This window comes from Musa acuminata, chromosome BXJ3-9 (assembly GCF_036884655.1).
Source record: "Musa acuminata AAA Group cultivar baxijiao chromosome BXJ3-9, Cavendish_Baxijiao_AAA, whole genome shotgun sequence".
In the NCBI taxonomy this organism is placed as follows: Eukaryota; Viridiplantae; Streptophyta; class Magnoliopsida; order Zingiberales; family Musaceae; genus Musa; species Musa acuminata.
In genome coordinates this window covers 44,389,790-44,416,769 of record NC_088357.1, presented here as the reverse complement: position 1 = coordinate 44,416,769, position 26,980 = coordinate 44,389,790, and the positions used below count along the sequence as shown (strand labels likewise).

The 26,980-nt window shown below is 37.7% G+C and overlaps 4 protein-coding genes across 6 annotated transcripts; 2 read left to right on the top strand and 2 right to left on the bottom strand.

Moving 5' to 3' along the window:
* Positions 1 to 1,181: 1,181 nt before the first annotated feature.
* Positions 1,182 to 7,354, bottom strand: LOC135650234 (probable protein phosphatase 2C 64). Of its 2 annotated transcripts, none has more exons than XM_065169493.1 (5): positions 6,973 to 7,354; positions 6,505 to 6,849; positions 6,272 to 6,392; positions 5,970 to 6,190; positions 1,182 to 2,046 (listed from the first exon to the last, which is right to left on the bottom strand). In XM_065169493.1, exons 1-5 carry the CDS (start codon positions 7,243 to 7,245, stop codon positions 1,582 to 1,584), a joined length of 1,425 nt encoding a protein of 474 aa, XP_065025565.1. In that variant the 5' UTR covers positions 7,246 to 7,354; the 3' UTR covers positions 1,182 to 1,581. The 2 variants fall into 2 exon arrangements, with proteins under 2 accessions (XP_065025565.1, XP_065025564.1); XM_065169492.1 differs by having other exon boundaries at positions 5,970 to 6,193; positions 6,973 to 7,352.
* Positions 7,355 to 13,196: 5,842 nt separating this feature from the next.
* Positions 13,197 to 13,883, top strand: LOC135649091 (probable 2' cyclic ADP-D-ribose synthase BdTIR). The gene is made up of 2 exons (XM_065167199.1): positions 13,197 to 13,726; positions 13,811 to 13,883. Exons 1-2 carry the CDS (start codon positions 13,197 to 13,199, stop codon positions 13,881 to 13,883), a joined length of 603 nt encoding a protein of 200 aa, XP_065023271.1.
* Positions 13,884 to 15,842: 1,959 nt separating this feature from the next.
* LOC103998862 (exocyst complex component EXO84B) lies at positions 15,843 to 18,797 on the bottom strand. Its single transcript, XM_009420469.3, has 3 exons — positions 18,548 to 18,797; positions 17,818 to 17,915; positions 15,843 to 16,468 (listed from the first exon to the last, which is right to left on the bottom strand). The coding sequence occupies exons 1-3, from the start codon at positions 18,653 to 18,655 to the stop codon at positions 16,222 to 16,224; spliced, it is 453 nt and encodes a 150-aa protein (XP_009418744.2). The 5' UTR covers positions 18,656 to 18,797; the 3' UTR covers positions 15,843 to 16,221.
* A 204-nt stretch (positions 18,798 to 19,001) lies between these two features.
* LOC135648394 (ATP-dependent Clp protease proteolytic subunit-related protein 4, chloroplastic-like) lies at positions 19,002 to 25,033 on the top strand. Of its 2 annotated transcripts, XR_010500954.1 has the most exons (8): positions 19,002 to 19,305; positions 20,297 to 20,500; positions 21,169 to 21,224; positions 21,956 to 22,082; positions 22,265 to 22,342; positions 24,368 to 24,481; positions 24,560 to 24,711; positions 24,808 to 25,033. XR_010500954.1 is itself a non-coding variant. In XM_065166051.1 (7 exons), the coding sequence occupies exons 1-7, from the start codon at positions 19,012 to 19,014 to the stop codon at positions 24,629 to 24,631; spliced, it is 945 nt and encodes a 314-aa protein (XP_065022123.1). In that variant the 5' UTR covers positions 19,002 to 19,011; the 3' UTR covers positions 24,632 to 24,788. The 2 variants fall into 2 exon arrangements, 1 of the variants encoding a protein (XP_065022123.1); XM_065166051.1 differs by lacking the exon at positions 24,808 to 25,033 and having other exon boundaries at positions 24,560 to 24,788.
* The last annotated feature ends 1,947 nt before the right edge of the window (positions 25,034 to 26,980 follow it).

Sequence of the window (26,980 nt, the reverse complement as noted above, 5' to 3'; positions counted from 1 at the left end):
CATTATAATTATTCGAAAGGAATATTTAGATCTTTGAACGATGGTATATATATATATATATATATATATGACAAGGAATAAAATACCATCGTTCAAAGATCTAAACAGTTCGTTTGGAACAATCGGAAGCGATACATACAAATGTACAGGAACACTGTTGTGACTGGAGAGAGGAAGAGTTGTTCTTCACATCATCGTCAACAACACTGTGATCAATAAACGAATAGCTTTAGGTACAGAAGCCGCAATCATGGACTACTCCAACGACATCTTCGAGAGCGGGCTCGGCGAGGGGCGGAAGGTCCACCTCCTCAGGCACAGCGCCGGGTTTCTCCGATGCGTCGGAGGGTAGAGCGCCCGCCGGAGCACCTCCCGGTTCCCCGACCGCCGGTAACAAGGAACCCTGACCGCTGTGTCCGATACACAGGACTGCCGGCCCGGCCGCCGCCTCGCACCGGGAGACTGTGCCAGCTGGTTGCATGGCCGTCTGGGCGGCCTGGACGGAGCGCCGCCCGGTACTCCTCCTCCTCCTCCTCTCGCCTGCCCTGCTCCGCTGGCACCGCGACGGTGCTCATCCGAGTGGCCGAGCTGCATCCTGTGATTGATGATTTCCTATCGAATTCTGCGACCTCCCATCTCCGGTGGCGTTTATATATCAGTTGGAGTTGCGCAGTACAGAAGCCATCCCGCTGTTTCCGTTCAGATTCAACTCTTTTGACGATTGCCGCTTCAACGCTGCTGCTTTAGGACGGGCGCAGTCTGAAAGCTTTGACTGTGGAATAGGCCACATGCGATGTATGACCAGTTTCACTGTGGAGGATGACGACTATTCTTCGCTGTCTGCGTCTCTCCCTTCCTCCGTCGAAAAAAGGCTGTAGCGACTTTGAAGGGTCCAATTGGGACAGTGACATCCACCCAGAATCAAAATTATCATTAACAATGCATATCATTAGAATCATTACATGATACCATTACGAAAGAAAGTGTTACCTGACGTCTTGTTTCCTTTGTTTTCTTCTGAAAGCATTCAGTATGCATATACTATACTGGTCGACGATAGACATGGCGACAATTCGGTAACTATGAGAACAACATTTTCTTCGATGGCAACAATGAAAACTACTACACTATAGTAACATCCAGCGGCACTGAAGACCGCTAATTGTTCAAAACAGTAGACAGTACTCCAATAACTACTGGCATTTCTCACAAACAAACGGCTGACCTCTCCCTCTCGCCACAGCAAAGAAAAGGAACCTCAGCAGATCTATCATATTCTTACCGACACTAATCGAAGACCACTAATTGTCCAAAACAGTAGGCAATCTCTCAAGAACTACTTACATATCTCACATACATCTCACAGACATACGACTGACCTCTTGCTAAGAAAAAGGAAGGAACATCAGGATATGTATCATCGTCTTACATTCCCGTACATTCCAACAAAAGTTGGACAGAAGACAAAAAAACAAGCCTTTAAAAAGCTAACATATGGCGGAATTTTTACAGGTCCTTCGGAGGTAAGAATTGCGCCTTGAATCAGATGAATCAAAATGAACTATAATTCCCGAAAAAGGATCATAAACATGCATCACCGTGCATCTTCTCATCGGAAAATCTTGGAAGTTGAACAATTGAGTTAACTCGTGTCACTCCTTCCAGGCCTGACCAGCTCCCATCCTCGGTAGCACAATCTGTTCCATGTTCCTCCAGAGCAACTGATATCCTGGTGTTTCCTGTTGGTCTTACTGTGAAATTCCGATCTAATGTGGGTTCATGATTTTGTGCTTCATCTGATTCAATTTTGGAATCTTCATAGCTGTAAACAAAAGAAGATGAACAGTTCACGAGGGACTCGGACACAGTATTCGTCTGTCCGTCCAAATACAAGCAAACCACAGCACAGTCATCCATCCTTGATGTAGGGTATTTGAGTTTCCATTCACGAGCAGCAGTTTCAACTAGAACCTTTGCGGCCAATGATCGGGTTGGAGATGAAGAGATGATGTCGACAACATCTTTGTTTGTGAGTACGTCCCAGACCTGCAGGATTCAATAGCAAAACTGCTCAACAATACTGCAATCAGATGTGTCTTATTATACAGATTCAATACCCGAAATATCAGTTAAAATGTGGATGCAGTCAGTGCAATAAAGTTACAAAAAATGGTTACACAATTACTCAATTATCTCTGTGACATCAGGTGTCTGATCAGCTAAAATTTGTCAGTATCATTGCTCTAGCAGAATTCAGCCACGTCTCTATGTCCGTTCTTACTTGTGACTTGCATAGATGCGATGTAATGAAAATGCTGGAACACTACTTAATAAGTACAGAATTTTTATACTTGAAGAAGCATGTTAACAATTAGTAGTGAGCAAATTCTGAGGAAGAACGAAGTTACCATTTAAAGCCTCTACAAAACTAAGCAACTTCCATATTCTTTTTTCTACTAAATTTTTTCTTAGGTCTCACACGATAAGTTTGTTTTTAGTTAATATTAGCTCTGCAAAAAAATGGCATCTTTTTAAATGAGCAAGCTGCCACAAGAACCCAACCAAATGCATCAAATACAAGTAACACCACAAAGACTATGACAAATGTCAATAAATTAGTCAAACTTCGGCGTCAAAAAACCTAAAGCCAAAAGAATAGATAGAAGCAGGGATTGCTGTACTGCCCAAAATGGTACGATTTGGGTGGGATGTACCGGTCCGAGCATCAACCAATACACGGACCATCCTATTTCGGGCCATCCGAATTAAAAATAATAAAAAATCAAAAAGTGGTGGGCCCTAGTCCATTTCAGCGTTAAAAAAAGGCAGATTAGGGCTCTTCTAGCGTACGAAGCCGCAACACTGCCTCTTTGCTGCTGCGATATGCTGCAGTGACGTTGCCTCTTTGCCGATTCGCCGCTGCGATGCTGTAACCATGTTGCCTCTTCGCCGCTGTGATACTACTGCTTCCCTTCGACGCAGCCGTTGCCGTCACTGCTTCCCAGGTATCATTGCACTTTTCCTCCTCCTTTTCTTTCTTCTTTTTCTTTCTTCCTTTCTCCTTTTTCCTTGTTTGTTCCTCCACCGAACCTTCCTCTTCAATTTTCTTCCTAGTCAAAACACCGGTTCGCACCAATGTAACGTATGTTGGTACACTGGTACGAAGCATCATGTGCCACGCCATTGGCCATCTGGCACACCTGCTCGGACTGATAAGTCAAACCTTGGATAAAAGTACCATTAAGTGCATCATGTCTCACAAATTTACATATAATGCCTCCTAATCTCTTTGTATGCAATTATCCTTTAAATTTAGCTAGAAAATAGATCGATATTATTATTTTCAATTATATGGCACTCTTTGAAATGGTTGGGTTAAAAAAAATGGTGGCAACCAACAATCTATACTGTTCCATGAAATACCAGATACTATGCAAGAAACTTGGATGGTTCAGCGCCAACAAATGCAGTGGGCACTGGGCAGAGAATCACTTTTCTTGCTGCCATGATTGAAGCAACCATAAAGAAAGATGTTATCTAAGCTTTGTTATTATGTTGGAATAAGTTATGTTGCAATACTAATGTTACCTAGGGTGAGAACAGTAGTATATTAAGTACTTTTACAAGATCAATACCTTTTAAGACATTTTAAAACTGTCCAGAAAGAACCCAACTGTGAGTGTCTGAAACATGCCTGGAGTTTCTTTTAGACTGTCTCTCAATGACGGACACCTATTTTGTCTTAAAATCTTAAGAATGAAGGCTTTCCCTTCCGTCTTAGTAAAACTATCAGAAACCATGTTAGCATTTAAAATATTGATCTCTGAATGAAGCCAATTAGTACCCAACTGAAATCATACAGTACATTATTTCAAAATTTTCCAACCATATCATGCAAATGTTTAGAATATCTCAGTGTTGTTTCATGAAGGCATAGGTGTTGCTCTAAACATATACAAGTAACATGCAAATTCTTAACCAATAACAGAGCAATGATTGAAAAAGGCGCTCGCCTAGGCGCTCGGGCGAGGCGAGGCGAGGCCCAAGCGCCTCACTAATCTCCCAGGCGGCGCGCTTCAAATAGGCGTCGCCTGGGCGCTTGCCCGAGCCCAGGCGCTGGGTGCTTCGGGCGAGCGCCTGGGTAAACCAAGGCGACCGAACTAGGATTTTAGGTCTGGTTCGGTCCTGGTTCGGTTGGTTAGTTGGTTCAATTGAACCAACTAAACCGATATAACCCTTACCCAACCCTAACCCGCTGCCGCTGCCACTCTCAATCCCGATCCCGATCCCGATCTCGATCCCAATCTCGCTGCTCGTCACTGTCGTTGCTCGCAAACGCTGCCTCTGTCGCCGCTCGTGCCTCCCGCTGCTCGCCGCTCCTGCTCCCGCTGCCGCTACTTGCAAACGCTGTTGCTGTCGCCACTCGCGCCTCCCGCTGCTTGTCGCTCCCGCTCCCTTTTTCGCTGCCGCTACCGTTACTCGCCGCTCGCCACTGCCACTGTCGCTGTTGCCACTCGCCGCTGCTTCCTCGTTTCTCAGTCAGCAGGCTCAGTATACAGTATACTGTTAATATTAAAGTTTATTTGAAATGATTAATTTTTAATACTGTTAATAGATTTTCTTAATTTAATAGCATATTTTTATTTAAAATTTTAAATAATTATATTTATTAATTATATTATATATTTTTATATTTTAGCGCCTCGCTTTGCTCGAGCGAGCGCCTAGCGCCTTGGGCGTTTTTGGACCTTGACGCCTTTTGGCGCCTAGCGCTTTTTAAATCATTGTAACAGAGGCTATTGATCATCTAGGCCATTTCCTACTTGTATCCAGAGTGAGGGATGCATTAACCTAGTTCCTTCTGGATGTTTTGGCATCAACTCATAATTCTATGCAACATGAAGAATTAATCTCTATGTAACTTAGAATTATCAAATGGAATTTCATGAGAAGTAGAATCATGAACTATTCACAAAATTAAATCAAACATTCACTATGGGGCAAAATCAAAATCTGAAAACTAACAACAAAGAAGGATACTATTTTATTGCATAGTGATGCTGGCTTCTATGGATATTAGTAAAAAAGTAAAGTTCTTGGGCTTGTTGTATTTTCTGGAGTTGGCACTATTGTTTTGTGAAGTTCCAAATTTATTTAAACCAAAAATCCAGGTACAAAACAATTTATGTAGCCACAGAGATAGGCAACCCAATCCATATACTCATTTATTGAGTTTCTTTGTTGTCACACTAGCAATGAAAAAGGAAACATTGGTGAAGCAAAAGCCACATATTTTTAGCATAAGTCCTATGCTGAATCAACTGTCAGGGCTAGAATACAATCACAATTAGATATGCTAGTTCTTAAGACCATCATTATTAATGCCAGGTTTCATAGCACCACAGTGTTTCCAATATGATAGTTATATCATTCATAGACAACTCAGTGACCAACAGAAACAAATTAAACTTGACAATAAAAAAGTCTACTGTTCTTAAGCACAAAAGTTACAGTGAATCATGAAAATAAAGGAACTAAACATTTATTTTAGCATTGTTCTTTGGCTGAGCAGCAACTATGAGGGATAATATCAAAAGAAATTTTTGATATATTCATTAAGTTATCAGGAAGTTTTTGAGTCTGTTTAAAAGTTGAATTTAGGGATGATATACAAATAAAAGGAATAATTCTGGTTTAGCATTGGGTTGTTGCGAAACCAGTATATTAAAAAAAAAGAACAGTTAATATATACAATTCATGGCTTCAAATACTGAATATACTTATTGGAAATTGACAAATTTAAGTTCCAACTTATTCGGTTGGATACTGTTTGCTCACATATCACCTAAGATGGCCTGACAACCATTGTGCATTGTCAAAAACATGGTAATTTACAAAGAGTGTAACAAGATAATTATGAATTGCAAGGCCCAGTAATTTTTAGCAGCTGGAAGTTATAGACCACTTACACCATCAGATGCAAGTACGACAAACTGGTCCTTCTCTGTCAGGTTCCAATGGAAGAATTCCGGCACAGAGATTACCCCATAATCCTTCAAACAGAAGTCACCAAAAGCTCTAGCCATCGCCAGCCCAGGAGCATCATCGTAAGGCAGCCACACCCTTGACACCTCTGGCTCATCCTGCAGAGCAAATACCCTCCCCCTACACCTCTTGATTCGTTCAGCTTCTTCTGCAGCAAATCCAGTCAACAGTTTATACAGCATTGACCCTAAAATTAAACAAGTTGGACGCTAGAATGACTGCATACTTGGAAGATCAGGCTTTAGATCGACCGTCAACTGCACTGGAAGCATGGAAGTATTATTGTCGTCGGTGCACCCCAAGACAGCGCGGGAATCACCGATGTTTGCAATGAAAAGATTAAAACCCTGAGCTTGTGAGCAGAAACAGAACACAGTGTGAGGGATCAGAAGAAAGAAAATAAGATTGTGTGCGGCGTGAGATAATGGATGACAATAGATCGGTGGACGAAGAGCAGACCAGCTTGAGCAAGATCACGGCGGTGCTGCCACTGCAGAAACAATCGAGTGACGGATGGGAACGGAGCTCCTTGTCCATGGCCTTGGACGACCTCACGAAGGCCTCCCTCCAAACAGACAGGGATGGCTCCTCCACGGAGGAGGCGGGATCTAGTACCGGGACGCCGTCTCTCCTCCCGAAACAGAAACAGGACCGGTCCATAAGGCTGCGGCCACCGCCAGGAAAGGGGAGAAGAGAGAGGAGCTTGAGGGGGAGGGCGTCCCGGACCTTGCGGGCCACCAAGTGGCCGTGGGGGCCGTGGCCGTCGAACACACCGCAGAGGACGACGCCTTGACCACCGAAGTCCTGGATCGAAGACATACACATAAATCAAGCCCAAACCAACCAAACCCGTGATGAGATAACGATGGGCGGAAGCGTTATTGATCGGTGATAACAAGATGCGATTCGAATTTTGCTTTGGCTTACCTCCCACAGGATCATGGCGTCCTGGTTGATGCCCTTGCAGCCCTGTTGCGTGTAGATGGAGGCGACGCTGCTCCTGCCCTCGTTCGAGAAGATCCGGCCGGGCAACACATGCAACGCATCCTCCCGCATCACCGCATCTCTCCTCCTTCCTGCTCCTCCATCGTCGATCCTTCTCGCCTGACTGCTTTCTCTTCTACTACTACGAGTACGAGGGAGAGTCCTCGCTGGGGTGGCAGCTGCGGCGGCGGCAATTGCGGTCAGGCAGTTCCCCATTCGGAGCCCAAAGCTGCATCTGTCGTCGAAGGTCCGGAGGAATGAAGAGGCGAGAAAGAAGAATCAGCGGCAATGGGAAAAGGGGGAATACCGTCTTCCTCTCTCTTTCCTTCCGTATATAAATAAGCCAAAGGAGGAGTGAAGGAAAGAAGTGGGAAAGGCAATACCACTTGAGAGTTAGCATTAGTTGACTGTGAGACACATACATGAGAGATAACTGTGTTTAGTAAGTTTGTTGAGTGGAGCACAAATGATTCAAGCTTTGACTTCAACTTATGCTCTCCTCATAAGTAGAGTCTACTTTTGTGTGGGCAATGATGCTTCATAATTGCACACTTAATCCTTGAATGGAATTGGGAGAAATCAGTTATTGATGGATAGTTTGGTCCCATAGTCAACCAATGTCATGGCTTGAATGGTTTGGAGGTTCACATGGCTTCCACTGGATCAGCTTACAAGCTGCTTAGATACAAGCAGGGATACATCTCTCGGCTCTTTTGGGCTTTAAGTTGGCTTATCTTACCAACTCCAGTCTTTTATTTTGTTGAAAAATGTTTCATCAAAAATTATCTAATGGATAAATTTTCTTTCCCTCACTATGAATTAATTATATCAATGAGTGTATGAAACATTTCAAAGTATATCAATAACAAATGAAATATTTCGAAGCATATCAATAACAAAAATGAAACTTTTCGAAGCTTATCAATGACATATGAAATATTTCGAAGCATATGAATGATAAATAGAATATTTCGAAACACATCAATGGTATATGAAATATTTCAAAACGTAATAATGGTGTAAACATTTCATAAGCATAGGGAGCATATTTTGATGTTTGTTTCAATCTTATCTTGAAATTTTCTTTAAGATATTTGAATCATTAATGTTATGATCTTACTATATATATATATTGGATTTCACTCATAACTTAAAAACCTCAAGCTTTTATATTGAATCGGTATCAAATTTAATATATATTAATCATAATATAATAAATTACATGATGGACAAATGAATTACAGTTTTATAGATAGAAAATATTTTGATTTAATATTTTTTTAAAAAAAATATTAGCAAATAACCTTGTAATTTGAGTTAAAAAAAGAAAAAAAAGAACTTGAATAATTTCCTTGTGAAGGATTTTCTAAACAATAAACACCATATACAAACATGAACTATTTTAGAAGATATTTATGAAAAAGATAAATATCCTCTTATAACATCACATGTATTAAAAGGAAAATATTGTAACAATAACATGATAGAAATTATTATTAGATGAAGTTGATATTCCTATTTATCTATCTATCTATCTATCTATATAGAAATTATTTTTTAATACTTTTTCTCCCTCTTATCATGCTATTAAGCAGAATAGTGAAGCTGTTGATGCTCCTTAACTTCAGAATTAATTATAAATTATCTCTTATAATTAGTTATTTTTAGTATTTTGATTCTTATATTTTTAAAAGTTATACTGGATCCCTATATTTATGAAAGAAAAATATTTAATCTAATTTCTCCTATTTTGTTGACAGAAATATTATAGGGCTTACCACTCCGTACATGTTGACTTTATCTTACTTTGATTTATTACTCTTAACAAATATGATATTTTTGTTAATAAACTCGACGGCATGAGAAAAAATGAAGTTAAATATTTCATTTTAGTAACTGTACATATCTCAATATAAATTTTAAAAATATAAGGATCGAAATACTGTAACTAATTACGAGAAATTATTTATAATTGATCATTCTAAATACAGTTTCAAATAATTATTAAGTGAAATATTAGCTTGCTTCATCTCAAGTTAAATATAACGAAGTTAAATATTTCATAGGTGTTTTGGGCAGGATTTGAAAGAAGGAGAAGGTGAGTTCTTTTTGTTGTCTTATAGGACAGGAATTGGTATTATTGTTCCTTTTCTTTTTCTCCAAGTATAAGAAAAAAAGGAAAACAAAACCAATTGCATAAAAAAAAAAAAAAAGTCTAGCAGATAGGCTTCTAGATGTGAAGGTGGTGATGGTGATGTTGATGGTGGTGGAAAAGAAAAAGTAAGAGACTGGTCAGAGACAGGAAGTGGAAATTCTTTTGTCTATTTGTATGAACTTTTATTCCCTACGGAGCCATCAATATGAGAATGCCTTGGACTTCTCTTCAGCTGTTCTCTTTGTTAGCTGCTGTCCTTTACTTGTTACGGTTTCTCGAGTTTCAGAGGTAGGCATTACTGTATTCTATAATATTTTTTATTTTATTTTTAAATATATAGCTTTAAAATAATAAGATATGATATTGTTTTGGAATTAGTCATAGTTCAATTTAGGGCGTATCAGAGTTCTATAGCTGCATTATGTTTTGATGTTAGTGGGACCTCACCGGCTGCTGCATCTATCGATGGCAGATTATGATAAAAATAATTATAAAATATCAATTTTTTTATTCTTTATATGTTTTAATCGTTAATCAATCCAGGATCAATCATAAATTTGAATACATAATTTGTAGCTTTACAACTCTATTGCTATGTTGTGATGAAGATACATGACTCTTCTCTACTGATCTTGTAATTAACCTTCTCTGGCGATCGACTTGTTTCTTTAGTGACCCTTTGTTGCTATTTAATTTTGCTTGATGAATGTTCTCTCTGCTCCTACACTGGTGCCTACTATATAGCATCTTTATTGACATTCTCGTCCCTTTCTCATTAATCATCAGACTTACTAGCGCCTCGGATCCATGGTCGATCTCTCAATAATAGTCCACTACCTTTTATCATCCTCTCGATTGTGCCATCAATACTCACGATTGAGAGGACTTAGAAGATAAACGAAGAGATCGCCCTCTTCTACACATCTGATATTAGATCCTTATGCACTTTTGGTATATGATCTCTTCTATCAAAGCAGATCCTCCCTTGTACACCTTCCTAGATTTGATCTTCTTTAATAGATTAGATCTCCATCATCTATGCTTCCAAATCAGATTATCAATTGGTTATGGATTTCTCTATTAGTTCATGATATCTTCTTAACATATCTTCCTCCTTCATATCTAACGCTTTAATTATAGTTTCATCATAAAACAATAGTTTATCTTAACTTACAGGACTTATATGCAGAAACTCTAATCTCATTCTAAGCTATGGAAAGATGACAATTATACATCTTAGCAAGTATAATTCATTAATCTTCTCTTTGAATTTAATTTATTAGGCTACGTTGATATCTCTCTTAGTTATCCACTAGAAAATATTCAAATAACAAATGAACCCCATCCAAATAGCAAATCCTGATCACAAATTATGGCTATGATAATATTATCTTATTCTATAATTCATTCAAACCTCAATTGTTGGCTCTATAGTGCTATTAATCTCTTTATGCAGTATTACAATAGAAGTATGGTTTGAGTTATAAGTCACCATTGTCAATCACTCTTGCACTTGTATGTTAAGTCTTTTATCTATTCTGATGAAAACAATACAAAAAAAAATATTATTAATAATTATATGTAAAATTTAAAATCTATTATAAATTATTTGAGTTTAATAGGTCATCCTCTAAGTGATGATGAAGTCATTGTTTATACTTTTAATGACCAACGAGGTGAACATAAGAAACCAATGATAGTAATTTAAGCACATGACTTACTAATGTAATTTAAAGAATTATATGATAAATTGATTGATCATAAAACATATCTAAAAAGAGAAGAGAGGAAAATAAAATCAACTATTATAGTCTAATTCAATCAAAAATCCAAAAGAATGGATAATCAAAATAATAAAAACTTCAATAAAAAATTAAACAAGATATCTCCTACAACACTAGTCACTATTTAAAAAATTATTTCATAAAATCTCAAATATTTAAAAACTCAAAATATTTAATTATTTATATTATCCCTAGCTATGTTTCTATGCTTCATATATGTTAACACAAAGATCCAACGCTTGGGTACTATCTTAAATATAATATTATTTAATATTATGATTTTAAAAGTCAAAAGATCTCTGCGTCATATTATTTTTTGTTAAGTAACTTTTTCATTCTAAAATCTTGCTTCTTTAGCGATGTGAGCCATTATAATAATAATTAATCACCGAGTTCATACGAGTATACCTCAAACTCTCACAAGTACACCTCTCACAATATTAACTGGTAGGTCTTTTTGGACATGTACTCCCTTATTATCTAGTTTATCAGCACCTCACCCCTTCCACAACTTCTCACTCTATAATATACGATGAAGCAATACCCTCGACATCACAAATGATATATTTATATTTTTCTCGGTCAAGTAACATCGAAGTGCAGTAGTCTGATCATATGCATGCCACTAACTCTTTATCAGTTTTCATACCTTTAACACGTTCCTTTCACAATAAATTCTTCAATCATTTATAATTTATATTCATCAAGTAGCTTTTCTCCCGTCTTTATCCCACACACTAACTTAAAAGTTTATTTAATTATATCATGAATGATATATCTCTTTCATAATAAATTCTTTCCTTCTTGAAAACTTAAAACTTACGTTCATACACATTACAAATATGATAGTCATACACATTTGCTCCTATCTTCATCACACATGCTGACCAAACAAATGGATACTGGTCAGCTCGTCAAAGGCGACTAGTCATTTATTTGCAATCTCCCCTTACGGAGGAGCAATCTCATGTTATCAGCCGTAACGAGAATAAAGAACATCAAAACTGGGTTAAAAAGTACTGTTAATGTCATAGCAGCAGCTGTTATTAGTAAGATTGCTCCTCCTCCTCCGGCCATTCTTCTGTTTTCCATTACTGCAAGGGTTACTTACTCAGTCTTAATGCCAATAGCAGCAGCTCACTGAGAACAATGTTACTACTTGCATGTTATTCATCAATCAAGTACGGAGTATTCTGGCACTGCTCGATCTGGGTTAAGTCATCATGTTTTTTTTTTTGATCTTCTCCTCATCTCACATCTCATACGAATGAAAGCTTTGTATGCTTAATATATATTATTATATACACATGAATATGTTGCAAATGTTGATGTGAAGTTCGATGAACCGATTGGATTTGAGACAAATCAAAATTTCGTAATTGATCGATGCATTACAACCTACATCTTTCACGTTTTAGATTTTCCAAAGATTGCTTACGTAAAATCGATGAGGATTTTTCACATCATAATCTGTAGCTTTTCATACTATTCACAGGCCGACATCGGAAGTAAAAATAAACTTGGGTTAGGAGTTTGCGATTTGTCCGACCACATCTGGAAGTGACAAGATTGTGATGTGATAGATAGATAGATAGATAGATTGATAGATAGATGGTGCAGTATAATCTTGTTCTCCTTCTTGTCGTCCTCCTCGGGTTTCATCCAATCTGACTCAGTCGCATGTCCAATCGGTCTTCAATTCCGCAGGTACAATTGAAAGTTCGTGTCAACTTTCAAGCGAACATTGACATTTCCGAGGATTCTCCCCAGACGCCTCCCGCAAGCAAATCCTCCGTGTGTAAACGTTAGTGTTCGTCCACGTGGTCCGTCCGTCGTCTGATCGCTTTACAAATCGTACTGCACGTGATGAAACTCGCGCCGCGTCTTTGAAGGGGGAAACGAACCGGATCGCTGATCACCTTCGTTTATAGCTGCGTAAGATAAGCCAGGAATCAACATTCAACAGAACAGTCTCGATGTGGTCGTCTCCCCTCCCCCGTCTCTTCTCTCCTCTTCCCTCCCCCTCCTCTTCTGCTCCTTTGAAATAGTCTCTTCGGATGAAATTTTTATCTCCCGTCATTCCCATGTCTTGGAAATCAAAATCAAACCTTGACGTAGTACATTCAAACTACTTCTTTCCATCGCCGGTATATAAAGAGAGAGGGTGCACTCCCTATCCCATATTCCTCCGACATCCCCTAGTATACAATCGTTCTGTAGATAACCACATGGCGTCCGTGCGCAGAGTTCTTCCCACTCGTCTCGTCTCGAGGGTGGTGACGGCATACAAGGAGCAGGCCGCTGCGGCGGCCACGAGGAAAGGGAGTGTGGCGGACAGGGTCGACGTCGCCCGCTCCTACGACGTGTTCATAAGCCACAGGGGTACCGACACCAAGATGACGTTGGCTGGGCTGCTCTACGACCGCCTCGTCCATCACAACGTCCGCCCGTTCCTGGATAACCGGACGATGGAGCCGGGGGACAAGCTGTACGAGTGCATCGATGCCGGCATCCTGCAGTGCAAGGTCGGCGTCGTTATCTTCTCGCCCAGGTACTGCGACTCCTTCTTCTGTCTCCATGAGCTGGCGATGATGGTGGAGGCCAAGAAGAAGCTGATTCCCGTCTTCTGCGACGTGAAGCCCTCCCAACTCTCGGTGTTGGACGCCGAGTCGCATTCGCCGGAGAACCTGAAGAGGTACAGCAAGGCGCTTCAGGAGGCCAAGTACACGGTGGGGCTGACCTTCGACTCCAAGACAGGGTAAGGCCCTCGAGTTCTCTTCCTCTGTGGACTCCCATCATTCCTTCCTCCGCTTAATTGTTTGGATTCTTTGATGGTTATCAGGAACTGGTCGGAGCTGGTGTCGAGGACTGCGAACATCGTGATGAAGTCCATGAAGGAGGGAAAAGGCCGCTGAGGAAGACGAGCAAAATCGTTTGACCAATGCAACGAATCAAGAAAATAATTTTGACTGATTCTTTGATTTGTAATAACGGATGTTAACTGATCTCCTCATTTCTAATAACGGTAACACAATGAGCGATCCATTTGCTCGCGGCATATTGTTGTCTCTTCCTTCATTGTTTTTGACAAGGGAATTCAATTCAGTAATTATTCGTAAATAATAAATACTTTTCTTTCTCCCATTCTTTGACTGGTTTGATTTTTTCTTTTACAAACCAAAATTACTTAATTCAGTATATATATATATATATATATTGTAATATTATCATTGTAAGAATGATAATAAAATAGGGTGAGACATTATCCAATTATTATCGTTTTGATTATTGGATCAAAATACTATACTTTTATTAAGAAAACTATAACCGATTCGATATGATAATCAGTAGATTTGACTGAAAAACTGATTCGAATTATTTAGGTTAAAAAAATATATATATATTATTGACTTTCAAACAAGGTCTGTCATACCGTACCGTATAGACATTTCGATCCGGGCTCGATACCGATACGGTACGGTATACTGTTCGGTTCACCCAGTGTACTGAGCGGTACACTCAGGTGTATCGAGCACTGTAGCACCTGTCCGCGTATCGTTGGTCTGTTGGACTGGTACGTACCGCCTGTACCAAGCGGTACGATCCGGTACGATAGACCTTGCTATCAAATGTTAACCAAAAAGAAAAAAAAAAAAAGGAGTCCTTTAAAAGGTGGAGCTTTTTTACAGGTAATTGGAAAATAGGAAGCTTATTCAAACAAGAGCTAGAAAAAGTAAGGCTTTCCCAAAATAAAAAGAAAACATAAGAAACAAATTTAAGTGTGTCAAAATGTAAAATATTATAGTCAGGAAATATATAAGTGGATGATTTTAATTCGGTTTAGTCAGCAAATATATGAGGGATAGCCTCAAGAATCAGAAGAAACAAGTATGGTTTGGTTTCTAGAAACTGATTCGAAATTATAATAAAATCGGATCAATGGTTTAATAATTCTAAACCAAATCAGAATCATAATTATGGTTTTGGTTTCTAGAAATTAAAATCAGAATTGAGATTGATTGTTTTAAACCATTTAAATATATATAAAAAAATAAATAGTTGGTATGGTGTAATGATAAGTACTTTTAGTTCTAAAAATGATGATATGGGTTCTGATAAAATAATTTAGTTTTTTGTTAATCGAATCCGATAGATCGAATCAAAATCGAAAATGAATCGATGATTTTGATTCGATCCACCTGATACCGATTTCCAATTTTACTGAAATTGTGGTTTGGGAATCATGATCACCCCTATGGTTAATACATAATGTGAAAGGAGGAGGAATAATGCATAAAGGAAATTTAGAACAATACGGAATAGTAGAGGAAAGAGAGAAGAAAATATCCAGTGCAGAGAAGATGTAATAGGGAGGAGAAAGGTCAGCGGCAAATTTCCATTTGTTACCCACATATAGACTTCAGCCAGTATCGGAAGAATGCAGCTTCGGTGGTCTTCCATTTGACCAACAAGCTTTATTTTTCTTCCACTAGATTTGAAGCAAGATGATCTACAGGCACTGCCTTGATTTTTCCGACTTCCAGCTCTTCTCCATCAGTTCTCTCATGATTTTGACGTGGAATCTCTTCAGGTTTCCCACATATGACTTCTTGGCAATGTTCTTTCTCAGTGACTCTTTAATTCTTAGAATTAAGACCTACATCTACTCTTAATTTAAATAATGATGTTTTGATTGTGGAGAAACATCTGCTACTGTCCACCCATTTACAAGAGGTGTTCAAAGGGCTTGTTGTATCTCAAAGTGGAACCAGTCTTCTGAGGTATTGTTCTGCATTTAATGGTAGTGTAATTTACTTGGGCACTTCAAACCACATGATCATTCACAAGGAAGATGTTAAACACACATGCACAGATACCCATCATCAAAACTTCCACTATTTTCCAGTAATTTGTAATGTGCCAATTGTTTTTCCACTGCTTCTGAGTGGTGCATTACTGTGCTTCATCTTATAAAATAGTAACACATTTTTGTTGCTACAGAAAATAACTGAGAAGACAAACTTCGCTTTTTGGAACATTACTTCTTTTAGGAGCCTACAAACTCCAAATAGTACCATCTGTAATTTTGGCTGAGCCACTCTTGGGTGCTCGATCAAGAATGGAACCGCTTAGCTATGCTGGCACGCCAATCTGATATTGCACAAAAGTATGACATACTCATCGGTGAGGAATGTTCTTCCGTTTGCATCTGTTGTAAAGTTTAGCTCATCATCTGTAGAAGACTCAATAGCATTATTTACTTGAGTAGAGAGAAATGTCCAATGTGTCCAAAGCATCACAAAGGTCGGATCCAAGCTCTCCATCAGAATGCAGATCAAGATCTTCTATGCCTTGCGCTTTGGTTTCTGTTGAATTATTGGATGATGGTTTCTCCAGATAGAGACTGTTGATAAGATCTTGAACGAGCATTCTTTGGTTTAAAACATGTTGTTTCAGCTCCTCAAGATCACACTTCACTCGTGGTACTTCTTCAAGTATCCTGCAGGAGAGCAGGAACCTCAGCTTCCAGGAAAAACAACATATCAAATTTTACCTGTTAATTAGATGCAGCCACACCATTTATCTGAAATTGTTGAGTACCAGAAAGGAAATGAACATTTATCTAAAATTAGATTCCACTTTGTTTATTGACAAATTGTCCACACTTCATAAATTTTACATCAGGAAACCATTAATAATAATGTACGATTTCTTTGTTACTCTCAAGAAGAGATTATCCAAAACCTATTCTTTTAATACAATTCGACTAAAATTTGGAGTGTGTAACTACTTTAAATGCCAAATTTCATATACTCAATTTGAATGGTCTCTCAACATCAGAACATGCTGGTTGTGATTAGAATCCTTTTCTTGATAGCAACAATCTACCACATGGGCTGAAAGAAACTGTTGATCCCTCCATAAAATTCAGAAACCATCAAGTGTTATCACCTCAACTACTTACTTAAATGTCAAATTTCATATACTCAACTTTGATGGTCTCTCAACATCAGAACATATTGGTTGTGATTAGAATCCTCTTCTTGATAGCAACAATCTACCACATGGACTGAAAGAAACTGTTGATCCCTCCATAAAATTCAGAAACCATCAAGTGTTATCACCTCAACTACTTAAATGCCAAATTTCATATACTCAACTTGGATGGTCTCTCAACATCAGAACATATTGGATGTGATTAGAATCCTCTTCTTGATAGCAACAATCTACCATATGGGCTGAAAGAAACTATTGATCCCTCCATAAAATTCAGAAACCATCAAGTGTTATCACCTCTTACAATTAAGCCAATGTTCATCGAAAGCTAATTACAATGGTCAAAGTAGATAAAGATTGCTATGAAAATTGCGAGGTGGCAAATCAATGGGCTCACACCCCACTTTTCTTCTACCAAATCATTGGGAGTCCACCTGAATGTGATTGGATTCATATATTGGAATGCCCTTTATTTTTCATTCAGAATTAGGACAAGATGGCTACATCCTCTTTCTTTTTGAGGTCAGATTCTTCCATATGAACATCAAAAGCAAAATGTTAGGACAACTTCGAGCATGAATTAATTCCTCAAATCCAACATTCAAGAAGAAAAGTTCTCTAATTTTTCTATTGGGTAAATGCTAGACATACCTTAACTAGTACTACAAGCAGCAAACTACATTAGAACTGAAAACTTTTGTTAGGTTTATTATAAAAATATAAATTGGACAATTTTTGAATGCCAGAAGCCAACCAAATTTTGTTCCTACGAAGTCGGAGCACATGAGAAAATACTTAAACAAAACATGATAAACCAATTGATCCATGAATTAATTAAGCAGGGACATTTACCTAACAAAGGCTGAATAACATGAGTAGACATTTCTATTCAAGTCCTCATCCGAAGCCTTCTTTATCGCAAGGAGCTCTGAACATAAACGCTTTACACCCTATAAATAATTAGATAAGGAGTTAGTGCCACAATCATGGTCCAACAACTCTGCTCTAGTACCTTATAAGAGGTGAACTCATATTAAATTGAACTAACAGGCAGGTGTAGAACAGCTTGTTTAAGCGATCCATCATGTCACTTCTGTCGAGTGAAACAGTGAATTTACAGATTTACACTCAGGATGAGTGTTGTCAATATGAATGACTGTATAAATCACCATCAACATAAATGAGCATATTGAAGAACTGATCCAGGTGTTTTCAGCAATCTCCTCCCTTCTCTCGTCCTTTAGTAATATATTACAGACCACTGTTACCAGGTTGGGAGAAGCAATTTGAGAAACAACCCACAAGAAAGAAGCTGAAAACTATAGCTACTTCTCCTGTGATGATTTATTTCACCTTCATCAATCAATAGTTGGAGCAATTATATATATGTATAAAGGCATGAATTTGGTGTAAATGTCAACTATGGATTCTCTAATAATTGACAGAGTCCTGATATAAGTTGAGAGAATAGAACTGATTCGTCTTACGGTGGAGTCGAGTGGGAAACAGGTTTCCTGGATACTATGACCTGGGAAGACTGCATTCCAATTACATGATAACTTATCGTAAGAGAAGAAGGTACCACTGCGGTCATTGGCTTTAGCTCCATCGGATCCTCGTGATCGCCATCGGAGCTCGAAGTGATGGAGGAGCCGTCGGTGTGGCTCCCCGAGACGTCCTCGTCGGCCATCGGAACTCTAGAGGGACGAGGGACGAGGGACGAGGGGGAAGCACGATTAAACTTTGAGGGGTTGGGCGAATTGGCTGTCGGCTTTCGCCACGGACGGACGCTCGCCCTCGTTTCCTCCGCCGCACGCGACGCCCAAATGTTGATTTCTACAAAGCAAAATATCAAACACGTAATTATATATAGTTTGTGTTCGCAATTTTGTCATTAGTCATTAGGTCGCCAAACTTTAAGATTGGGTATCCAATGGGCCAGCGATGAGCCCACGCGAAAGAAGAGGCCCACGAGAAAGAAGAGGCCCACGCTCCTCGCTTCTGCCCTTTATCCGTCCCCTGCAGGGAGAGAACAAGATAGGGGCCATGGAAGTCGCCTTGTCCTCGCAACGATTGGTCTCCGCCGACTCTCCCCAAATGCTCTCCATCTCTCCCAGATCGCAGGGCAGCGGCAGGTGGGCACCGAAGAGAGCGGCTTTCGGCCGGCCCCCGGTGGCCTCCTCCTCGAGGTCTTGTTCCCTCGGCAGCAGCCTCGTTTCCTCTCCTTTTGTCTGCGGTAGCGTTCACGGCGACTTCAATGGGCTTAAGATTAGGCTTCCGTCGCTGAAGCTGCCGGTCGTATCCACTGGCCGCCGACCCACAAGGGGTGTCGTTACCATGGTAACCAATAGAAGAAGAAAAGTTGCTTCTTTTCCCTAATTGTTTCGTTTCTCTTCTTATTCAGTTTTTTTTTTTTTTTGCATTTGTTTAGTTGAAAAATTTCCTTATTTCTTTATGTTGATTTATTTTGCCAGTTCTGAGTGATGTTATGGTCCCCTTCATCTGGTGAACTTGAAGCGAAGCCGATATCTGAAACGTTCTAACAAAAATGGATTTTATCTGTCTGTCCACAGAATCTGGTGTTTGCTACCGAGATTATTTGTTCTAAAAGATCATTAGCTCAGATATTGTAATTTTATATTGGAAGTCAACCACTTTATCAACGAGTGAATCGGAATGTTTCTTTGTCAATTTGCATTTTGTGACTGAACTATCTGAGAATGAAGTAATAGCATGGACATCACAATGCAAAAGAATTCCAAGAGGGTAACCACATGTTGAGATATCTGTAGGAGAAAAACAAAGTCAATTATAATAGTCATATAAAATTTTTTGTTTGGTCTAAGGGATACACGATTGTTACACCAAACCCTCGACACCCCTCTCCACTTTAACCACTTTATTTTAGCATGTTCATTCATTATCAATAAGAAAAGAGCTTTAGATTGATCCTTTAAGGAGTTTTATAGTTATGTGAAATTCACTGGACACACTCCCTATGGTCTTAGTATTAGTAATTATTTTATCATGCAGATTTTTTTAATCACATCAACAGTTAGTAGATATCTTTGTCGCAAGGGTAAGACTGTATAGACTGATCTCCTTGACACCTTGCATTGACTTTACCTTCATGCACTAGGCTGTCCTTTTTTCAGGTATTGCATTCCTATTTTCTTTTTCAAACTGTTGGATATTGCTGTCATATCATCGCTTGCTTTTGAATGCTATAATGTCCACGATTGATATTTGATTGTATTCTTTTTGCTGTTTGATGACTAATTATCATTTTGAAATGTTCATAACCCTTCATTTTGTTTTTACTTATCGACAGGTTATTCCTTTCTTGAGAGGAAATGCTTGGGAGCAACCACCTCCTGATCTCGCTTCTTACTTGTACAAAAATCGAATTGTATATTTGGGCATGTCTCTTGTTCCATCAGTGACGGAGTTGATGATGGCAGAATTTCTTTACCTTCAATATGAAGATGTAGAAAAGCCGATTTACCTATACATAAATTCCACTGGAACAACAAAGGCTAGTTGTTCTTTCCCCTCTTAATGATTACATCTTTATTTACCTTTTTTATTTGTGAGGATAACATTTTACACATTATAACATTTCTGATACATGGTATTTGGTACATTGAATATTAGAAAAGTTATGTAATACGTGTATTTCTTTGTTTATTTGTTAGCTGTATACTAGATTTAACCATTATAATTGAGGGATACATGACATTGATTACATTGATACTCCAATATTATGGCCTGTGAAACTTAATTATTGGATTCACATATGGATGCTGCAGTTATCTGCTTGAGCTACATGTGTGTCAGTGGATTTTAAAACCTGCAGTCATGTTATCTCCATATCAGTAATAACATATGCAGCAGTTATCTGTTTGAGCCACATGTGTAAATGAAGTTTCCAGTTTAGCTAAGATGTTCCATTATCAAGACTGATTAAAATTTCTATCACTTTTAACTCAACACAAGTTGCTATGTAGCAGAAGCATGTGGAAAATGGAAGCATATTGTTGCAGAATTTCTTTCAAGACTTTGTGTTTCCCTAGGGTGACTCCAGTTGGTATCTGTGCTTTATTTTTTTGCACCACATTTAGGATTGTGACACAAGATACAAGCTGACTTATGATAAAAAACAATCTTCCTATAACTTACTCTATTTTTATGTCAATTCTCTAGGGTGGGGAGAAATTGGGCTATGAGACAGAGGCTTTTGCAATTTACGATGTCATGAGGTTACTGCCTTCACTCATGTTATTTGAACTATGTTGACTTATCTGTTCATGTTACTTTTGAGTCTGCTGACTATATGTGATTAAGTGCATATTACCCAAGAGTTAAATAGTTGTTTTTTCTTACAAATTCTTTGAAGAGGGAAGATGTCTTTAATACTTCATGAAACATAAGGGCTTATAACTAAAAAGGCGATAGACCCTAATATCATGGTAGATGTGTGTTTGAACTTTGAATATCTGTGATTGATTCAAGACTGCTCCAGTAATACTCTTATCACTGTACAACTAATATAACTTATTGATGAGAGCAATGTTGCAAATCGGAATTATTCTTTTACCTCAAAGCAGTTCAAATTTCTGAAAGTCACCATAGTCTTGTTGACATGCAAATCCAGTTATGGACTGGCATGGATCTGTCGGCTCCATCCAAGGGTAGAGCATATAGGTTGATTTTTTTGTTTGCGAATACGAGGCGGTATAGTCTGATATACCAGTTGATGAAATTGGTAACAGATCAAGATTTAATTTCTTGCTGCAATGAAATTTTGAAAGAATTGTTTTGTTACCTCTACTTGTTTCTTCTCTACTTTATAACTTTATGATTATCATGATTATACTGCAGTCCTTTTCATGTTCATATGGGGATTAATGAAAATTTGCAAATCAGGCAGAATGATATCAGTTGTAATATGCTTAATATAATTCAATGTATTTCTTCCCTCAAAATATAGTTATGTGAAACCACCAATCTTCACACTCTGTGTTGGCAATGCTTGGGGAGAAGCTGCACTACTCTTGGCTGCTGGTTCTAAAGGAAACCGTGCTGCTCTACCGTCATCAACAATAATGATAAAGCAGGTAAATTCACCATTCTGTAATTTTATGTCACTACATTTCAGTGAACTGTGGTATATTTGGCTTTTATATTGTATATCTTCTTTTTAGACCAAAGTAGTTGCCTTTTCTTTCTTTGCTTTATTTGTTGATTAGATCTATAAATTCTTACTGATATTATCTAAATTTTGCTCCTATCGAAACAGCCTATTGCAAGATTTCAAGGTCAAGCTACAGATGTTGAACTTGCAAGAAAAGAAATAAGAAATGTGAAGGCTGAATTGGTATGGGTTCGCTCTTTTGCTAATGAAACTGTATAGCACCATTCATTTCCGATTTTAAAGAATCTTCCAGATGATGTGCAATAAGTTTGTTTAGGTCATTTAAAAGTTATTCTTTGGAAACCTAGATTTATAAAATTGTGTTTTTGGTTGATTGCTTGATATTATCATTTCTCATGCACTGTATTAGGTGCTTTATCATTTTATATATGTTGTTATTTATCTTTGTTTTTTACATCTTGGCATTTGTTAGAGATTTTCTTCTTGAGTTGGTAGATGTCTTAAGTTATTACTCAACCAAACTTCTTTAAGCCATTACAATGAAGCCAGTAAGTGCCTGATTAGAAATGACATTGAATTTGTTTCCATGAGGTATAAAATTTCATTTTTCGTCAAGGAAAAGAACCTGATATATATGGAGAATTTTCTTCATTGAAAAGGAAGCTAAAACTGAACAATTTGGATTTAACATATCCATCTGTTGTTGTGTTCTTCTTCTCCTCTCTCTTTTTTCCTCTATTATTGATGTGTTGATTCTCTGTTGCTTCCTTCTTGTTCTCCACCTTTGTCTTTTCAAAGTATTTAACGTCCTTTGAACTAGTTACCCATTTTTTTTTTAATTGATTACATCTCAATTCTAGTAGTACTTCAGTTTGGAAAATATGGATCATTGTTATTCATATTCAATGCATTACTTCAAACGGATATGTTTGACTTTGTACTTCTCTCTAGGCTCCAAGAGAAGTTAGTGCCTGACCGTGCCTTCACTTCAATGATAACAGCACTAAAACATTCTTAGAAAGCTATACTAAAAATGATGGGGTTCACATCCTTACTCCATTTAGTGGTACAAGTCATATATCAATGTTCGTAAGAAGTCCTTTTGCAAAAATATATAATAGCCAATTTAGTCAATCTACTCCTATACAGTTGAAAATTTGTTCTTGGATTTAATGTGAAAATAATCCAAATTAATGCTTCAGGTGCTTGCTTGTTACAATTTTACTATTTGAAACTGCATATCCATCATGGTAGATGGTTCTGCTTCCTAATATTTCACCTGGAGATTCCTTTAGTGAGCTTCTCCTAAGAACATTCCTAATTGTGCATGTCTACTGGTCCGAGCCTAGACTGGTTCTAATGCCAATTTGGATACATTTAAGTGAAGGTTGAATCTTAGACCCAGATTGCTCTTGAGGCTGTTTAAGTACCAGCCTTACTATTCTGTTTGATGTAACAGGTCTGAGAGGGATGGAAAGAAAATGTAACTTGGATTTGTCTTGTTCTTAGGAGGACTACTCAACTTTATCCGCTTCTCCTTTATCTGCATTCTTCTTTCCTCCGGGGAGGCATGCTCCCTTTCCTGGCTCTCTCACGTTTTTTCCCCATTGAAGTCCATTTGGTGCTCGGTGTGACACCAGTGATCAAAAAGTAAATCCCTTCTCTAAAATTATGGTCAGTGTGCTTAGAACAGTGACTTTCTCGTGGCCTCACAAAAAATTTCTTAAAACACAGCTTTTCATGTATGGAAAAAGATGACTACCTTTATTCTATTCATAATCATGCAACAAATTGCCTCAACCAATTTCTGCAACAAGATCTATGCTTGTCACCACAGGCATGACTTTCTTTTTTCTAAGTGCATTTGACATGTCCAAAAGAAACCATTCTTTTTTATGAAAATTGCAAAGGAAAGTATTCTGCTTGTTTTTTTATTTTATTTTTTGCTTTGTTACATCTCCTTTTCCTGACCAATATGGTGATGTATATAGTGGTTCATACAAACATGAATGCGATCAATATGACACCGTTAACTGATAACATTATAGTGGATTGTTTGCTCATATGAGAATGGGTTTCATTATGGTGGGATCATATGATGGACTTCTGCAAAACTGATAACAACTAGGATGAATGAGAAGCAACATCATACTGAAATAGCATTTTTAGTGTCCTAGGTTTTCCAAGACAGCTTTTGAAACTATGCTTCTGATTATTATTATTGAAAGTAATGTCAAACATGTTCAGGTTGGCTTATACTCGAAGCATATAGGAAAATCTCGTGAGCAAATCGAGGAAGATATCAGACGTCCGAAATATTTCAGTCCTAGTGAAGCAGTTGAATATGGTATCATTGATAAGGTAGTATTTAGCTAGAGAAACACTTTTTGTTGCCTAATTTTTAACACAAGCTGTGGCTGAACTCATCGTTTATGGCAGGTATTGTACAATGAAAGAGGACGCGAAGATCGGAGTGTTGTTTCAGATCTTAAAAAAGCTCAACTTATATAGACTGCTGAATCTAAGACTTGCGACAAAGAATTTTAAGAATGTATTATGTGATTATATTTACAGATGCAAGCTGCATTTTGGTCAGTCTTCGAAGAGCAGAGTCTTTTTCAAACATTAGTGTAGTTTGCTGCCCAAATTGGTTGAAGTTCCTTTTTAATCGTGTGGTGATTTCATAGTTTTATGTCGGTACAAGTCCGATGTGGTGGTGGTGGCAATCAGCAGCAATCGGAGAGCAAGTAACGGTCCTCACATGTGCCTCTCGTTTGATCAGCACGAACAACGGTCTCATCCTTTCATTTTTGTTGATTTTTAGGCCTCAACGAGTAATAATTTTTGTTTTTGCTCTATATCTGTTCTATATGACTTGCGACACATTGCAGGAAAAATTCAGCTATTTTTTTACCCGTGATCGCAGAAACGAAAGGTTTTATAACTAGTGAAGTTAATATTGAATATGTTGAACATACTTTTAGCAATATTATGAGAAAAATAAGCAAGAAACTTCTGTAAGCAGTAGTTTTAGGCAAGGATTGCTGAATTGGTCCCTACCAATGTATCGATCATATGTGTTGGTATGGTATGTATTGAGATATATCGATGTATCGTATGTTGGGATATATTAATGGTATATTAAAAATTCTAAAAAATAATTTTAAAAATATTTATAAAATAAAAAAAATTAGAATAGGGTTCTAAAGTTAAAAATAGATATAAATTTAGGAAAATAATCTAAATTATGAAAGGATAGTGATATATATCTTTTTCAGATTTTCAGGAGTAATTTTATTATGTTTTGGATCATCCTTTCATTAATATTGAATTAATTATGTACAAAGAAATGATTTGAATTATCAAATTTTATTTTAAACAACTTAAGCTTTTAGGTTCAAATGAATCAAGTAATTAATCAATCGATATACTTGGTTTACCATATCATTCTAAATTTGTATATTAATTTGATTTGTTTATCGAACCCAATTATGAAATTGATTTCATAACATAATATACTGATTCATGAGGCAAGTACAATTGTGGCATATATTAGTATGAAGCATAGAGAATAATGTCAGAACTTCTACTTTCTGATCTGCTATTTTATATCATAAGATTGATCACCATACTGCAGCTTAAAAAAGTTTGGCCAACTATCATCGTATTATTATTGGCATAAGATTATCCATAATACGATGATTGTGAATACGATGAGCTTTGCTCTGTGTTTACATCGTGTAGACTTTGTCGTATCTACTCAGAATAATCCACTACCTTTCCCTTTCGTATATAAACTTAACTAATACCTTTTGAGTTCTATGATCCGAATCTTGGATGATATGTGTAAAATATTGTTCTTTGATCCATGCACCACTCTCAAATTATGTAGATGGGACCATCGACTCCTTGGCGTGATCACCATCATTGGTTGAGGCACTACTGTCCACGTCGCTACCATGTCTCTAGACTAAGCAGGTTGTTCAATGCGATTGAGAAGGTGTTTCATTGTTCAACTCAACTTTTTCAATAGTGCGACTAATGCTACTGTTTTCCCCTTTGCCTTTTCCTTTGCATGCTGGGCAGACGACTATGACGGTTGGGTGTATCTAATTACTCAAGTAGTCTAACTCGATGTTCTCCCGCCCCTTCCACCACGTTATGATTGAGGGGAATATTCCTCCTACTGGCGATGTGCTTCCTTTTCTTTTTATTGCTTCAGTGATAAAACATAGATGTTGAGGATCTCCCGCCTTATCAAATAGGGGATCCTCTTGGTTCTCTACTACTTCAACCCACTCTAACATTGACTTTGAATCTTTGTTATAGAATTGGAGGTCGATGAAATCAATCTTTGTTTCCTTTAGCTCCTTGTCTAACTCCATATGACAACCTTAGCCGCATGTTATAGTGGACATATATCATTTTCTCTAACCGTTTATACAATAGTCTATTGTGGACTTTTGTGTAAATCAATGCAAACATTGACCAATTACATTCACAACCACTAGATGTCGTCTGCGAAATTACACGGATAACAACCTTCATTAAATTTGGTGTATTCCCTTCAAGTTGTAACCACTACTTGACTGCAAAAAGATATAAATAGGACTTTATTAACATAATAAATAATTAAAATCAAATATAATTTATAATCAATATATGTGTAACTTTTTCTCACTATAATCTATATGACACGATATAAGTATAATATTGGAAAATGAATCAATTATTTTCCAAAATAATTGACTCTCTATGATAATATCAATTGCACCGATAGTATTTGACAAGAGTTGATATATAATATTTCTTAGTGCCGACAATAAATCTAATCGCGTTCTAAAATTATTCCAAAATTGA